This window comes from Anastrepha obliqua, chromosome 3 (assembly GCF_027943255.1).
Source record: "Anastrepha obliqua isolate idAnaObli1 chromosome 3, idAnaObli1_1.0, whole genome shotgun sequence".
Classification (NCBI taxonomy): Eukaryota; Metazoa; Arthropoda; class Insecta; order Diptera; family Tephritidae; genus Anastrepha; species Anastrepha obliqua.
The window spans coordinates 142693735-142710471 of record NC_072894.1 but is presented as its reverse complement, the minus strand read 5'-3'; the positions used below and the strand labels follow the sequence as shown (position 1 = coordinate 142710471).

General features: G+C 33.9%; 1 protein-coding gene across 2 annotated transcripts in view; it reads right to left on the bottom strand.

Moving 5' to 3' along the window:
- Positions 1 to 732: 732 nt before the first annotated feature.
- Positions 733 to 16737, bottom strand: part of LOC129243127 (carboxypeptidase N subunit 2-like) — a 78771-nt gene continuing 62766 nt past the window's right edge. For both annotated transcript variants that reach the window (XM_054880277.1, XM_054880278.1), the window contains one exon: positions 733 to 1510. In XM_054880277.1, the coding sequence (XP_054736252.1) occupies positions 1108 to 1510 (403 nt within the window). In that variant the 3' untranslated portion in view covers positions 733 to 1107. The remainder of the gene's footprint in view (positions 1511 to 16737) is intronic.

The window sequence follows — 16737 nt, the reverse complement described above, 5'->3', positions numbered from 1 at the left end:
TATAAGAGTCCAATTTAGATGATCTAATTTTCTTTTTATATTCCTTACTCAGCTTTCGGTAGGCAGCCCAATCTTCTTCCAACTGAGTTTTAAGAGCTCTGTTAAGAAGTTTCCTGGAAGTTTTCCGGAGTTTCGAGAGTTCGGCGTTCCACCAAGGGACTGTCTTACTCTCTCTTCTCCTACGTTCCGGGCACACCTTGTTATAACACTCGATCAAAGTTCGCCCCAATGAGTTTGTGGCTTCTTCAATCACAGTTATTGTCCGGAGTTTGGGAACATCGCGGATTTCATATCGTGTCCAATCCGCTTTTCGAGGATTCCGGCCCGCTGGGGTCGAGATTGTCTATATAGCGGTGGTCCGACAGGGAATCTTTATCGAGTACTTTCCAACCAGTGATATGATCTGATATTTTATCAATTACTTCCTGCCTTCTGCTGGTAACAAAAGTCGGACTGGTGCCAACGTTCTGTATGACCAACGGTTAGGGAAATATTATACATATATTACAATATAAAACCTAATTCTGAGACATTGTATGGTCACGTTACGCCATAAACACGAGATTAAAACTTTGTGTTTGTAATTTGGAATTTGTTTGTTTACTTTCTCTTTTCCGCATACATTTAAATAATTTAAAGCTCTGTTTGTACGTTACAATAATATTTTTTTTATTTCACTAATAAATGTTAAAAAAGTTAAATTCTTTAAATTTTTATTTTCGATTAATATTTAATTTCTTTCAGTTTCTACTGCCAGACTAAAAGGATAGATAGTTTGCTTTACCACACACTCCTATCAGAAAAATTCATAAAATCTCAAATGCGAAAAAGTTAGGAACATTTTTAAGTATAAAGTGGTTTGTAGTCAAATTAGATATAATAATTAATTTAATATGTACTATCAGATTTTCATAAGTAAAATTTTACCTTGTTCAAATTTTTCACAATAATTTATTCAAAAATAATACCAACTTTTATGTTGTCTTTGCTCGCACATTGAATCAGTACAAAAAAATTGCGTGAAAGTAGTGTCCATTCATTGCCCTTCAGAATGAATTTCCTCGAACTTTGTGGCACCAATCTTAAACAAATTTATAGAGTAACTCCCTATTTTCGTTTGTTAACCACCTGCTCGGGAGTTTTTGGGGTAGTTGAATATATATGCTTCAAGTACAAATTGAAATATGTAGTGTAATTCATTGGAGTCTGAACACGATGTTTTCGAAGAGGCAGCCTTGGAGATAGCGATAACATACTAGCCCATTGTCCTTCACAAAGATCATCATATCGAAGTAGACCAACTTCGTGTCCTCCAAGATGACCCGGACCACGGCACATTGCCATTTCACCATCCCACAATTTGTGTGCGAACTCGCGTATCCATCTCGCTAAATATAAAACATGACAGTCGCAATGCCAGGGATTTTTGTCCAACTTTACTGCCATTAATTTTTTTAAGCCTCGTAATGCCCCATTTCGTAAATATTGCAGTTTATTAGAATCAATGCGTCTGGAAGAAAACATTTAAATTTTATTCATTTAAATATAGAGTTTCAGGCAATTAAAAACCACAAAATTAAGTTTTGACAATCACATGAACATTTAAAATCTATGGTGGATGCAAATGATTCCATATAGTCAAATCTCTTGAATTAAAAGCATAAAATTAACCCCCAAGGGTCACCTAGGTGCATGTCAAATTTCCCGGGCAATTCCATTACAGCAAAATTAACGACTCTACAGTTCTTCGATCAAGAAAATGCATTTTTGTTTTTTCAATTAACTAAATAATAGGAATAATACAATATTATAATTAATAATAATTAGAATAGAATAGAAAATAAATTTAAGTATTCTAATTCACATTACTTAGAATAAGAATTAACAACATATAAATGTATAAGCAGACAGAGGAGACGTGTTTTTGAGTACTTGCAGTTTAATCCGGATTTTTATTTAATCCACTGAGTGTTAGTTTGCTAAAAAACTACGTAAATCCTTTAAAAACGGTTCTTTTGTCCGGGTAAATCAAAATCATAATAAAGTTTAATACAACTACTTGAAATACTGTGAAAAAACCGTGTTGTTTCACCTGTTAAATTGTTTGATTTTACTAACATGCCAAAAATGTCAACACGAACAACGGCCTTGAACAAATTGTCATCATCCCCGCAAACGCCTTCAGTACAAAGTAATGCTGAAAACAGTGAACACCGTAAACGCAATCCCGACTCAGCTGTTCCGATCAAACTAATGAGAACCCTATGTATGTATATGAAAAGTTCCTTCCTTCCGTATCGTAGATTTTATTTCACGAGTGTTAAAAAATCCCGTAATACCCACCCAGCTGATTGCTCTCTCACCACACAGCACACTGGGCCAGAAGACCCGAGTGAGTGGCCAAAACTCTTTTTTCTTAGGAAAAGGCCATAAAACCGATTAAAACCACGTTTATTATAGTTTTTTAACTCTATGAATGCGAATCTGAAGTCAAAATTAAAAAATTCAAAATGGCGGATCCAAAATGGCGGACATGAATTTTAAAAAATCCGTATTTTTGCTTCAAACTCAGAATCTAGGGGTTTAGAACAATGCATATTACGAATATAATGTCAACTTTGAGAAATTCAAAATGGCGGATCCAAAATGGCGGACATAAAATTTAAAAAATCAGTATTTTTGTTTCAAACTCAGAATCTAGGGGCTTAGAACAAAGAAAATACGTCTAGAATTAGCTGTATTCATACACCCAGGATACACCGCGAGGAGGATTCTAGTACGATTTAGTATCCCAATTTTTTTTTTGTAATTTTTTAATTTTTAATTTTTTTTTTTGTATTTTTTAATTTTTTTTTTGTAATTTTTGTAATTTTTAATTTTTTTTTGTTGTAATTTTTGTAATTTTTCATTTTTTTTAATTTGACTTAATTTTTGAATCTGCATTTAAGCTCAATTTTTTCAGAATCAGAAGTTTCTTTTTCTGATAGTTCAAGTTCATCTAGAAGTTTGTGAACGTCATTAGACGCAATCATTTCATGATCGCGTTCGGCCTCTGTTTCATCTTCCGATTCATATTCGTCTTCATTTGCACTGGCACTGCTATGATCATTTTCCATATTTTGAGTATCTAACAAAAGTAACTGTTTAACTTCTGCTGAAAGTGGTAAACGTCTTCTGTTATTAGCTCTAGACAACCTGTTCATACTAGACAGTAATGGATCAGAAGTATCTAGTAATCGATTAAAGAGATCCTCTAAGTTTGTTTTCCTATCACATTGTCTACTGTGCCTGAGTCTGAAGTTTCTGTAATCTTTGTTTCTCGATTCAGATGCCTCTTCTCCATATACACCAACTGGTAAAGTACAATGTCTTATTATTTCTCCAGCATGAATCAAAATTATTTGAGATTTCTCTCACACTAATATCGATATTTCAGACATGTTTATGAAAAGGCGCAAAAAGGCGCATATATACCTTATTTAATACTTCTTTACGAACAATTTGGCATAAAATTTAACTCATTTGATAGGGGAACTTCGGGGAACTTTGTTTTCAAAGTAAGTCATGTATGAATAAAAAACAGATTTTGTTGATTAAATGTTAAAAAAAAAAACTTATTCAACATAAATACACATGGTTTCAATTATAAATTATTTTTTGAAATCCATAAAGAAAAGTTATGGACGATAATAACATCTTGAGTAGTATTTTTCACAACAACTTATTGATAAACATTGTTTGAAAGTGTTAAAAATCGAACTAAAACTTTGACTTTGAACTGTTACATAAAAAAAACTAATTGATGAAAACTAATGAAACTTCATAATTTGGTGTAAAAAATTACTCAAAATAAGATGATGTTATAAATTTCCTGTTTAAATTAAGTCGAAAATTTTTATTTTTGGCCACTCACTCGGGTCTTCTGGCCCAGTGTGCACAGTGTTGCCAAGCAGTACATTTCGAAATCATTTACAAAATAAGCTTCGAAAAATGATAATTTTTGTTAAAATAGCTTAAAAATACTGTTGAATAATGTTAATTATAGATAAATGAACTATTTGCATTTGTTGGTTTTTGGCTTTGGCTAATTAAACAATGAAAAATTGTAACTGATAACGCGGATGTGTGAAAAAGTGTGTAAGCAAAAATATCAATGGCTACATTGTGTAGATACACCCGATTTACACGAGGAGACATCTGGAAGGGAAACATTTTGTTCGGGGGCGAAGGACGGTCTGGGAAGAGAGAAGGGATTTTGTCTCCCGTACTCGGCGACACGCTTTACTCTTCTTATTCGTATTTCTTATCTTAAAGCAATTTTTGACAGTTGCTTCATTCGTTTTCTTCTTTTGTGGAAGAAAGTTCTAAGTTATGTGTTGGTTTTCATACAAACGGAAGATAACAACGATGAGAAACATCCGAAAGCTGCTTGGGAAATGCACGATTATTTTTGCTAGTAAATTAGGTATAATTTAAAATAGTTATGGGACATGTTTATGTTGATTTCTAATTTTTCCCTGCATTTCTAGATACTCAAGTTAATTTTAAGTTAATTATTTACATATGAAGTATTTTTAATTTAATTTTTTTTTTATTCAAGTATAAGAATTTATAAATATATTTCAATAAAAAAAACAACAAATTATTTATTATTTAACCAGTTTGCATTTTTCATTCATATATTTAAGAAACTGTTGTCGAACGCCCTCTGCTTTACATGTAAGCGCGTGCTAGAATACATCCGAACCAGACGATGCTAAAGTATTAAATGTCAAAATGTCGCGGAAACATTTTTGCCCGTGTGTACGCGAATGAAACATCAAAAGAGAATTTCCAGTGTCTCCCTTCCAGATGTCTCCTCGTGTAAATCGGGTCATACACACAAACCGATGTATTGTGTAAATATGTAATTAAAAGAACGCAGTTGTTCTCGGGGGTGAGTTTTTGTGCACGGTAAGGGACTGCGGTAAGGGATTCCGTGCGGTCTTCACTGTTTTCAGCATAACATCAGTTTTCTCTGCTCGTGGGCAAGTGTTTGCTCGACCCCAAACTGATGCTGTAATAAATAAATAAAATAAATAATTGGCGTGTACACTTCTGTTAGGTGTTTGGCCGAGCTCCTCCTCCTATTTGTGGTGTGCGTCTTGATGTTGTTCCACAAATGGAGGGACCTACAGTTTCAAGCCGACTCCGAACGGCAGATATTTTTATGAGGAGCTTTTTCATGGCAGAAATACACTCGGAGGTTTGCCATTGCCTGCCGAGGGGCGACCGCTATTAGAAAAATGTTTTTATTAATTTTGCTTTCACCGAGATTCGAACCAACTGACGCTGTAATAGTAACTGAAAAAACGAGTATAAAGAGCATTGCAGCTGCTAATATGTAAAAACAACACCATTTATTTAGACTGCGTTATATTATTAATGTTATGTCTGCGTTAAGTTTATTCTCTTATTTGACATTTACATATGTTTTTCTAATTCTTTGCTTTGCATTGTAATCATTTTTATTTTAGTCCCATTTCTATTTCTTTCATCTCATTTGTACTTCTCATATTCTTGGCAATGTAATCTTTTTTATTTTGATCTCATTTCTATTTATCTCATTATCCCCTTGCTTAATTTGAATTCCTCCACCTTGCGTATCCTCCAAACTATAAACTGTCAATGTGTAATGAAATAGCAAAACAAGTAGACAAAGAACATGCAAGAGGAATGCTTAAACTCATTTCTAATCGCTACAATGGGGTTAATGTCTGTCAGTTGAAAGCGCGAAGTTTGAATGCTGAAAAATTTACTATCTAAATTTTGTTTTTCATAATTTGTGCATTGACTTGATATGTATTACAGAGACATGGTTTAAAGAGTACATATATTGATAGTAATGTATACTCTCTGTGCGGCTACACTATAATTAGATGCGATCGGACTACGAAGACTCGAGGAGGTGGCATTGCTTTATATTTTAAAAATAATTTTAAATGGAAAGAGATCTGCAGATCAGATCATTTTCAAGAAGTCGAATACATTTTTGTTGAATTTTATGATAATAATACCAAATGTCTTGTTGCATGCATTTACAACCTTAGCAATAGAAATTACCTCTCAGTGATATTTGATAAATTAGCGGAATTCCACATCTCCTATGAACATATTATTGTGTGTGGAGATTTAAATGTAAACCTTCTTTGTGATAATTTTTCTTCCAGGAGTTTGAAGAAAGTTTCCAATCATTAGGAATTTCCCTAATCAATGAATATGCTACTCGCTTTGCTCCCCACTGAAAACCAAGTCGTTTGGATGTATTTTGCATCAGTGTATAATATCTCCTTCCGCCGAAGAAAGTTGTGTTTCAGAGTCTGTTTGATGATCGCTACTTTCTACGACGTTGTCCTTTAGTTCATCTTCATCTGCTTTATCTATTGAACCTTCCTCTTCGCTAGAAAGCTCATCTAACCATTTCGTCCAACAGCAGGATCTGTGTTATGTTTCAAACGAATTTTTTTTGCATCAGACATTTCAATCTCTATATAAAAAAAATAATACCAGTCTAACGGTTAGACGCGATAGAAGTGAAACCTTCCGTAAAACAAACTGAGAGAGAACGAGATCAAAAACAACAATTGACGCAGTATTTCAAAGATATGTTGACAACATCGAAACCAAAGCATTTATATCATGTTTTAGCTATCATAAGCCACTCGTATCATTTGTTGAAATTGAAAACATTGAGGATGAATAATAATAAAATGAAGAAAATAAAATATGAACTTTATAGCAATATTATAATGAACCTATAATTATCCCGCTCCTAATGCTGCTTTCGTCTCATTCTCTCTCAGTTTGTTTTACGGAAGGTTTTACTTCTATCGCGTCTAACCGTTAGACTGGTATTTTTTGTTTTTTTTTCTGTCGAAATTCACGACACTTTTCTGCATTATTTTTCGGCATAAGGGGGCGTCCATAAATTACGTCGAGTCAAATCTCATCTAATCTTACGTTAGAGAGAGGGGGGGTCTCGGCAAATATCACGAAATTTTTTTTCTGATTGAAACAAAAAAAATTATACTATTTTGGTCCATTATCCAGATTGTACATGCTTAAGATTTAATCTTAAGCGTAATCGTAGTATGATTAAGATCATTCACTAATTCGTTCGAAAGAAAATAATTTCATTCATACTTTGACGTTATATGTACATTACTACTGTCATACCACCATATTTGTTTTATCCCAAATAGCTCAATTTAATCTGAATTTACGGTACAGTGTAGCCCGTCGTTTGTTTTCGCGCCACTATCAGCCGAACGCGCGACTCGATGAATAAGAGCGTACGAGCTGAGTGGCAGCGACACACGGACAGGTTCCAACCTTCTTTGACACACGGACAGATTCCAACCTTCTTGTAAATGTTTTACTCGACTCAGTTCATGCTCTTACTAATTTAAAATGAGCTATCAAGATTTTTCTATCGCATACGTCAAAAGACACGTCTATAAGGCGAAGAAGTCCTGCCACGACGATGTGATAAAATTATGAAATACTGCGAAGCAAAAATTCCCGAAGAAAGAAGAGTTAATACATCGCATTAAACATGAGATTGAACGGCTTCTCAGGGAATCCACTGAGAGAAAAGTTCGGTCTACTTTAGCATTCCTTCAAAAGGTAGGTTAAATATATATTTTTTTAAGAAAATACTTTTTTTATATAAAGTTTATTGTTACAATTAATAGCATAAAAAAAACTGAAACAGTGAAATTCTTGATAAAATATGCTAAAATCATAACTACAAAATATTAGCGCGGTCATTTCCTTCACTGTTTTCACATAATTCAAAATCAGCTTCTTGTGATCAGCGATGATGTGGATGAAGCTATGTCGAACACTACACCATCTAACGTACGTCCCACTCCAGCACAAAATACTATTGAAGAAACAGATTGCTAAGCTGCATATGGAGCTTCACCTAAGTGCTGCAGCGCACGCCGGAGTGATCTGCATATGATTCTTCACGACCGTTTTCTGCCACCTCCATACCCTATCACTCAGGTTGATGGACGTTTGACAATTTCGGACTTTAAAGAACATGACGGAAAGTCATTCGCTCCATTTCGAATACGCCTACCGATTCAACCGTTGAATGCCTTCATCAGCACGCCTTATGATCTCTATTGCCCAAGTATACGTGATAATTTAGAGAAAAGATGCTGCAGTACATGAGGCGAGCAGCTCACATTGCACCAGCTAAGCAAGCGCGTATGTTCCGCAAAGTGCGACCCTCACGGATTGTCACAAGACGAGCTAATGAGTTACTGTGCGCGAGCATCAACGGCTTAGAGTGGCTAGATCAGAACGAAGTTGAAGGAGCAGATGATTTTACTGAAACTCATACGGATATGTTGGTCCTAATAGTCTCTCTTGAAACAGTGCATGATTTTCCATGGACTGAATTAGAGTAGATATTCTTTTTTTAATCGCAGTAGTTACGATTTAAGTCTTCTATTGTTAAATTTTTATTACACTTATAACTCTCAGCAATATTGATTACTAGTCGTAAATAAAAGCACGAAGCAATTTTTTTCTTTTTACAATAACAATCTAACGCGTTTACATAAGAAACCCACATTTTGAAAAATCTCACGTTAGATTGGGGGATGGGGGAGGGGGTTGAATACAATCTCACGCCATCTCACCAGGGGGGGGAGGGAGGTATAGAAAATTAAAAAAAACACCTCACGTAATTTATGGACGCCCCCTAATTGCGGTAAATATTTAAAAATGAAAATATTTACGAATATAAAAATACGGACGCAATACAGCACACGCGGTTGCTATTATGAGCGTCGTAACGCGTATAATACACAGACGTACTAACATACACGCAAACATTCGTAGGACGCTTGGTTTGAATTTTTTATACATATGTATGTATGCTATACTATGGCCTAGCCTATGTACGTACATACATATTTGTGTTCTGAACTTCCAGCAAAACAATGCTTATTAATATACACATATGCATCTACACTCACTTTATTCCTGTAAATGCGTATGTCGTCCAAAGCTAAAATTCTATGAATAGCGACTACAAGAACAAAATGCATTAATAGGCGCAGGCGTAGCGGCCATCATCCTAGTTGCCATAGCGCTGAACAGTCGCGGCGGCGCCGAACAGTTTCAACTATTGTACTGTGCAACAAAAACTCATCATCAAAAAATTGATTTATAAATTCGAGCTCATAGTTCTAAGAGCAAGTACTTTCATTCATAAAACGAGCCGCCCATATGCTAATTTTCTCGACAATTCGAAAATAGTCAATATTGGAATATTTCGCGTAGAATTATTTGCCAATATTCAATTTTTGTCAAGTCGAGTGCCCGCGGCTCCGTAAATATGTTTGCACCCATATATGTATGTAAATATATGTTTCTAAATGCCCGACAACCGCAGCTGCCTGTTCAAGGTTACTGTACATTAGGCCGGGTCGATTTGTGGGAAGGCAAAAAAATCGCCCATTGCTCTGTGAAAATCATATTCTAGGGATCAGAATAAGAAATTTTGCCGAAGGAACCATACCTCTAAAACGATTTCTGATGTCCCCCAATATGGGTCGAACTTTTTAGTTTCTTTTCTATAACTCACATTCATTCATTTACATATGTTCTGACTAAATAAATTTCTTAAGAGAAAAAATAGATAATATTAAAAATAAATAAAAATAAAGAAAAAACATAGCCATTTAACTGATTTTTTCATGTAAAGGCCAAAAATGGTGATATTTTGAAATTGGGGGACATCAGAATTCGTTTTAGAGGTATGGTTCCTTCGGCAAAGTTTCTTATTTTGATCCCTAGAATACGATTTTCATAGAGCAATGAGCGATTTTTAAATCGACCCGCCCTACTGTACATGCAATGCTGTGCCTATGAATGTGCGCTGTGCCTATGAATGCGCGCTGGATTTCTTGAGAAATTTTACCGTATGTTTTGCTGTGGCGAGGCACATATCGTCCCCTTAGTATAACAATAGCCTATGTGCTCATAGGCTATTATTTTTTTATTGAATTTTTGGATTCTCCATCGTCGATTTTATATGTGGTAAAAATTTTGTCAAATTCTAGTTCCACAAAGTGGGTCAAAACGTCAGTCAAAAATAATAAATATTTACAGACATAACGAGATTTGAGTGAGAGCTACTTTCGACAAAAAGTTTGAAATTCATTTTCTCAAAACATCAAAAAATTTATAGGCTATTTTAATACTAAGGGGACGATATGTACATACACACAACATATATACATATATCCGCGTATATACATACATATATAAATTCACAAATTTAAATTTGCTTATGCCATCCTTCTGTGTGCCTGGTAATGAAGCATTTCTATACATACATAAATATACGTATATCTTTTTTCTTCTTCTTTTTGGTGTCGCTTTTTCGTTTCATCGAGTCTCAAATCACTCCCAACGATTCTAAAGAAGTTTTCACTTCAAAAATTCTACTTTCTGTACTGAAATATTTGTTTCAGTGAATAGTCTCTAATTATGAAAATACTAGTGTATGCAGCAGGAATCTGCATAAACCCCCATTTAGTTTAAGTTATAGAAAATACTTTTTATTATTCCTACAGGCATTCTTTTTTTGTTATACCTACAGGGATTCTTTATAAAATAACAGTAGAAACATCCGATCTCTGTAACCGTACCAAAAATAAGCATTTCATGTATATACATATAATATTGTAGTAATATTTGTTTTTCTATCTGTATTTTTCGTTAAGCTATTAGTACCTGCTTAGCAGATTTGATGCTATAAATAAGGTTGAGAAAATACATTGTACCCACTTCTACTTCGTGCGTGAACAAATCCACACATTGTTTTTCACTCGGAAAAAATTAATTCCTAAGATTTATAAATAATTCTATTTTTGGAATGATATAACTTACCTAGGTGTTCCAACAGATAAACTTTTAAATTGTGCACTCTGTAAAAAATGTTACGTAATTAGGCGCGTGGATTACAATTGTAGTCCACTCGTATTTAACTTCAAATCTTGTGTCTACCCTTTTAATTTTGTACTAAATTAGTAGTTCTGCATATTATAGACAGCTATTGAAACGGGAATTGACATCTTCAAGCTAATTTTTAATTGTCTACTTGTTAAAGGTGGGTGGATAACATATGTAATCCACGCTTCTAATGGAGGGTTAAATGAAGTAAATATTAACTTTGATGACATAGTATGTACAGTGGCTCACAGCTATTTCGTGTGAGACAATATTTTTACTTCTCATTGAAAAATAAACAACAAAAATGCAATATTACAAAAAAATTTTTTTTGCATTTTATTCTTTATTCACTTCTTCGTGTAACGGGACAAAAACAAAAATTCATACAAAGTCAAAGTCACAGCTTATTTCGTGTATATACTAAACTTAAAAACAATTCTTATCTAAAAATTACAACAAGTCTAATTAATATTTTGTTGGGTAGCCTTTTTGTTTTATCACACTTCTTAAACGAGAATTCATCGAAGAAACCAATTTTTTTGTGTAATCCGGGGAAATCTTATACCATTCAGTTTTTAGGGCCTCTTTTAGGTCGTTTACGTTGGATATGTTATAAAGTCTGATTTTTGTTTCAAGCAGGTGCCATAAATTTTCAATTACATTTATATCCGGGGATTGGGGTGGCGTTTGGAGCACATGTGGACAATTCCAAATCAACCATGCTTGCACTACACCCGACTTGTGCTTTGGGTCGTTGTCTTGATAGAAGCTGAAATTCTCTCTTATGCCCAATTTTTCCGCACTCTGAAGTAAATTTGCTTTCAAAATATTTAGGTATTGAATTTTGTCTATTCCCTTGAATGAAGTGCAAGCTTCCAACTTCTGCTGCCGATATGCACCCCCAAACCATCACATGACCACCGCCGTGCTTTACAGTACCACGTAAATTTTGAGTTTGGAGCTCCGTATTTGGTTTCCTCCACACGCAAACCTTTCCGTCAGACCCAAATAGGTTATATTTACTCTCATCAGAGAAAATAACCGTATCCCAGAATAAGTCTGGCTTTCCTAGGTACTCCGTTGCGAACTGTATTCTAACCTTTTTATTTTTTGCGCTTATAAAAGGCTTATTTCGAGCCGTTCGACCGTGAAAATCGTTGTTCCGAAGAATTCTGCGGATGGTGTCAGGGTTGCTCTTTTTTCCAAGGTACTTTTCTGCTTCCGCAGCTAAATGGGGTGCACTTATTTTTGGATCCTGCTTAATTTTTCTTAGAATCCACCTTTCATCAGCTTCATTAAATATCTTATTAGGAGCATTTCTGCCCTTATCTGCAATGCGATTCTCCCGTAAGAAGCGCTGTATAATATATTGGGCTGTTGAAGGGCTCAGCTCAACAATTTCAGCGATTTTCTTTTGGGTTTTGCCCTCCTTATAGTATTTAATCACGATTGCACGCCTTTCAATTGATGCGCGTCGACCCATCCTGATAGCCACCAAAATAATAACTGAAATAATTTCTAATAGCATATTAAGCAAGTAAAAAACAAATCAAAAGTTAATTGAAGTTTTGTATTACTCTTAAATAACGGTTAATTGAAACACACGAAATAAGCTGTGATGACGATTTTGCAAGAGCTTTTGTTGTTGCGATATATTTTCTTCTTTGATAATATTTTTGAATTTTGTTTTTGTCCCGTTACACGAAGAAGTGAATAAAGAATAAAATGCAAAAAATTTTTTTTTGTAATATTGCATTTTTGTTGTTTATTTTTCAATGAGAAGTAAAAATATTGTCTCACACGAAATAAGCTGTGAGCCACTGTATATTGCATATTGTACGGCCTACTTACTGTCACGGCAAACTAAAATAAAACTTGTTAGATCACTAATTGTTCCTCATGTATCATACGCTGTATTAGTATATTGCAAGCTTGATAATAATTCGAAATATAAATTGCAAGTCGCTTTAAATAATGATGAAGTATGACCATATATCTATCTACTCAAAACAGATTCTTGGTCATAACCTCGACTCGTATCTCAAAATACGCTCTCTTATGTTCTTGCAATAATAAATATACACACAAAAACCATTGTACCTGTATAAAAACATTAAACAATGCCAGTGCATCCGAGCATTGAATCTGATTGTTCCGACTTACACTTATTTGGAATCAGAGCGCATGTTCTTTGTTAGTGCCATAAAACTATGGAATTCTATATCAACTACAATAAAGCTTATAAAACAAGCAAGGTGCTTTAAAACTGCAGTTTCTAACCACTTCTAATCTTGAATGCCCATTCCCTTTGCAAGAATTTGTCTTACTATGAACAAATCAAAACAAATTAATTGAAAATAATAATAGAACTAATAATAATTAGAATACTTAAAATTATATACTTACTACTAACATACTTATTTTAGTGAATCCCCCGTTCTTATATAGCTACAGTAGAATCTGTTTTTATGCGGTATATATAATACGTTCCGCAAGAAACAGCACAAAAAAAAAAACAGCATAAAAAAAGCTACCAGTTCTATAGTAAAACTATAGATACGTTTCAAAAGTCCTAAGAACCACATAAATCTGAAATAATCTAATAAAATCGCATAAAAAAAGGGCACTAGTCCCATGTTATAACTATAGATACGTTCCATAGACCGCATGAATCTGAAATAATTAAATAAAATCGCATAAACAAAAAATTGTATTTTTGAAAATTATATCTTTATTTAAGAAACGTCAGAATCGAAAAATAAATTTACATCGTCAGAAATAGAATCAGACAATACCCGCATGTTGCGCATTCGTTTAGGATTTGGCGTAAAATCACTTCCGTCACTTGAGGAAATGCACACGTCTGATCTGGATGGTGATGCAGGCGGTTCCATACTTGTAGGGTTAGCATTTTTTTTATAATCTGAGATGAGTTTTTGCTTAGCTGGTTTAGAATCTTGTTTATATGTACAATTCCCGATAGGTCGACATGCATTTTTCAATTAAAAAAAAAAAACTGCACTATTGCGAAACCGCATAAAAAAAACCGCATAAAAACAGAACCTACTGTATTTGGAAATTTTTACAATAATTTCTTTAGATTCAGTGGTTTGTTTGCTTAGTCAGTTGCTTGTGTCACTGTCAGACTTTCTCTCAAAATGAAATGCCACTTTATAATACGTTCACATATAAGTAGATCATCTACTTTTTCGTGCTTAACTCCAAATCTTTAATTAAAAAGCGAGATTACCCATACCAAATTTCTCTCTCGAAATCTGAGATTATAAAAGAATCTTAGATTATTATCACACTTTTCCAAATACAACCTTTTGTTACCGATAATTATTTTTACGAATGTAAAGAGAAACGTCAAAGTAAAAATTAAAGAAAATGGACGCCGGCAAGGAAAACAGGTTTGTAGGCATATTTTTGTTAAATATTATTAATTATGCAGTCATATTACATAAACAGCGTGTGTCCATAAACGCTTTGCCTTCTTATTACTTGTTATAAAATGTAATGTCAAATTTCACATGCCGTTTTGCTGGCATCATTTTTTGGAACCTCAGTAAACGTCGTTTACGGATTTCCGTCAACTGTTTATTATTAGCAGCCAATTGCGTAATTAAATTAGCTATTCTCTATCCTTCTCCTTTCTGCATATCATTAATAATAATTAAACAAACCGAAAACTCCAAAATATTCCACCCAAGTAATTTCTATCAAGAGAAATCTTTCAAAGCAGTCTTGACAGCCACATGTGAACGGGTAGATTAATTTTGTGGATTTATTGCTAATTAATGCATATGTGAACGTAAGGCGTTTTCCAAAAGGTATGTTTACAATGTGAAAGTCTCGCATCAATACTGTGTAAATACATTGCATCCGTAAAATATTGATACTTTGTAATGTTAAGGCATAACACCCTGTTGACGTTTTGGAACATTTTATATAATTTGAATATTAAAATATTAAATAAGATTGCATTATAATGATAAAAACATTTTCATTAAAATTTATCTTTCTTCGCCATTTCACACGATGGTCGCCGTAGCCGAATAGGTTGGTGCGTGATTACCATTCGGAATTCAGAGAGGAACGTAAGTTCGAATCTCGGTGAAACACCAAAATGAAGCAAAAGTTTTTTCTTATAGCGGTCGCCCTTCGGCAGGCAATGGAAAACCTCCGAGTGTATTTCTGCCATGGAAGAGCTCCTCATAAAAAATATTTGGCGTTCGGAGTCGGCTTCAAACTATAGGTTCCTCCCATGATGGAAAGAATAATGAGATGGCGCCTATTGCTCTCAGCGAATTTGACAACGAGTTACGTCATTTTAGCTCCAGTGTGGCCAGATACCATTTTCGTAACTTGATTTAGCATTTTTTTTTGTTATTTAGTCTGAGAGTTTTAGTTCTTTCTTCATGACATTTTTCTAGCCTGTTCTAATTAAAAGTAATGTTTATAATTTTGTAAAGTATACATTTTTTTAAATTAGTTCAATAATTCACATAGTTTTATTTAGCTTTACTTTTTTTAACATCTGGTGGCATTGCCCGCGATTGCAGATGTTGTTGGTGTTATTCTGCTTTCGGCAGTCAAATCTCTCTCTCGCTACTGCAGTATTGCCCACCTTTGGATATAAAAACGCACTAAAATTCCCATTCAAAGAAAATAACACAACAAATTTTTATTGAATCATTTAAAGAACTTTGTATGCGTGACAAATTGTCTTTAGAATGTGCGTTTTTTTTTAATAAATGTGTTGTGCTTATGTACAATTTAATTTATAAGTTATTTTTGTCAAGCGAACGACTTCTTTGTTAAGAGAACGACTTATTTGCTATATTTGAGGTTATGTAACTAGATAAGGTACTCTTTTTGTAAAAATGTCAGTATGGTTTCTTTAGTATTTTCTGGTATTCTGTTGCTTATTTTTACAATAAATATAACTCTTAATGTCCTATGTCTCACTAAGGATTGATGGCCGGAAGAACCGATTACACCTCTATGGTTTTAATCCGCATTCAGTAAATTCAAACGCCTTTTAAAACGTGTGAAAAGTTTTCAATCTTAAGAAGAGTTGAGAGAGGGACATTTAATATTTTTTCATAACCTTAAAAGGAGCAAAAAATTAAATTCACACTTTCAAAATATCAAATTTTATAAAACCAACAAATTTTCATTAGCACTAAAATCTTCTCAGAGTGGCCAAAAGAAGGTTAATTTTGTATAGCAATACAGTTTATTTTTTACCTAAAGTTTCGGTAGCTTTAAATTAAAAGAAAAAGAAACAAACACGAAACTTCAAAATTTTCGCATTTTCGGTATAAAAAATCACTAAATTTATTGCGAAGAGCAAATGGTTGGCAATACTGCACAACTCAGCAAACGTGACGTCACGTACTCTCTGATGGGCGCAATCTTCTTTCTATCATTCTTGGGTTCCTCCCTTTGTAGAACAACATCAACACGCACACCACAAATAGGAGGAGGAGCTCGGCCAAATACCCAAAAAGAGTGTACACACCAATTATATACAGGGTGAACGATATGAAGTGTTACCTATTCAAAACACCGTAACTTTTTTGTGTGAAATTAGTTTTTATTGATTTCAAATACAAAATTTTTCAAAAATGATTACAATTTTAATATATATTCACTTTAGCTCGATATGACCACTTTTTGCTTTGACTATAGCCTTCAAACGGGCAAAAAATGAGT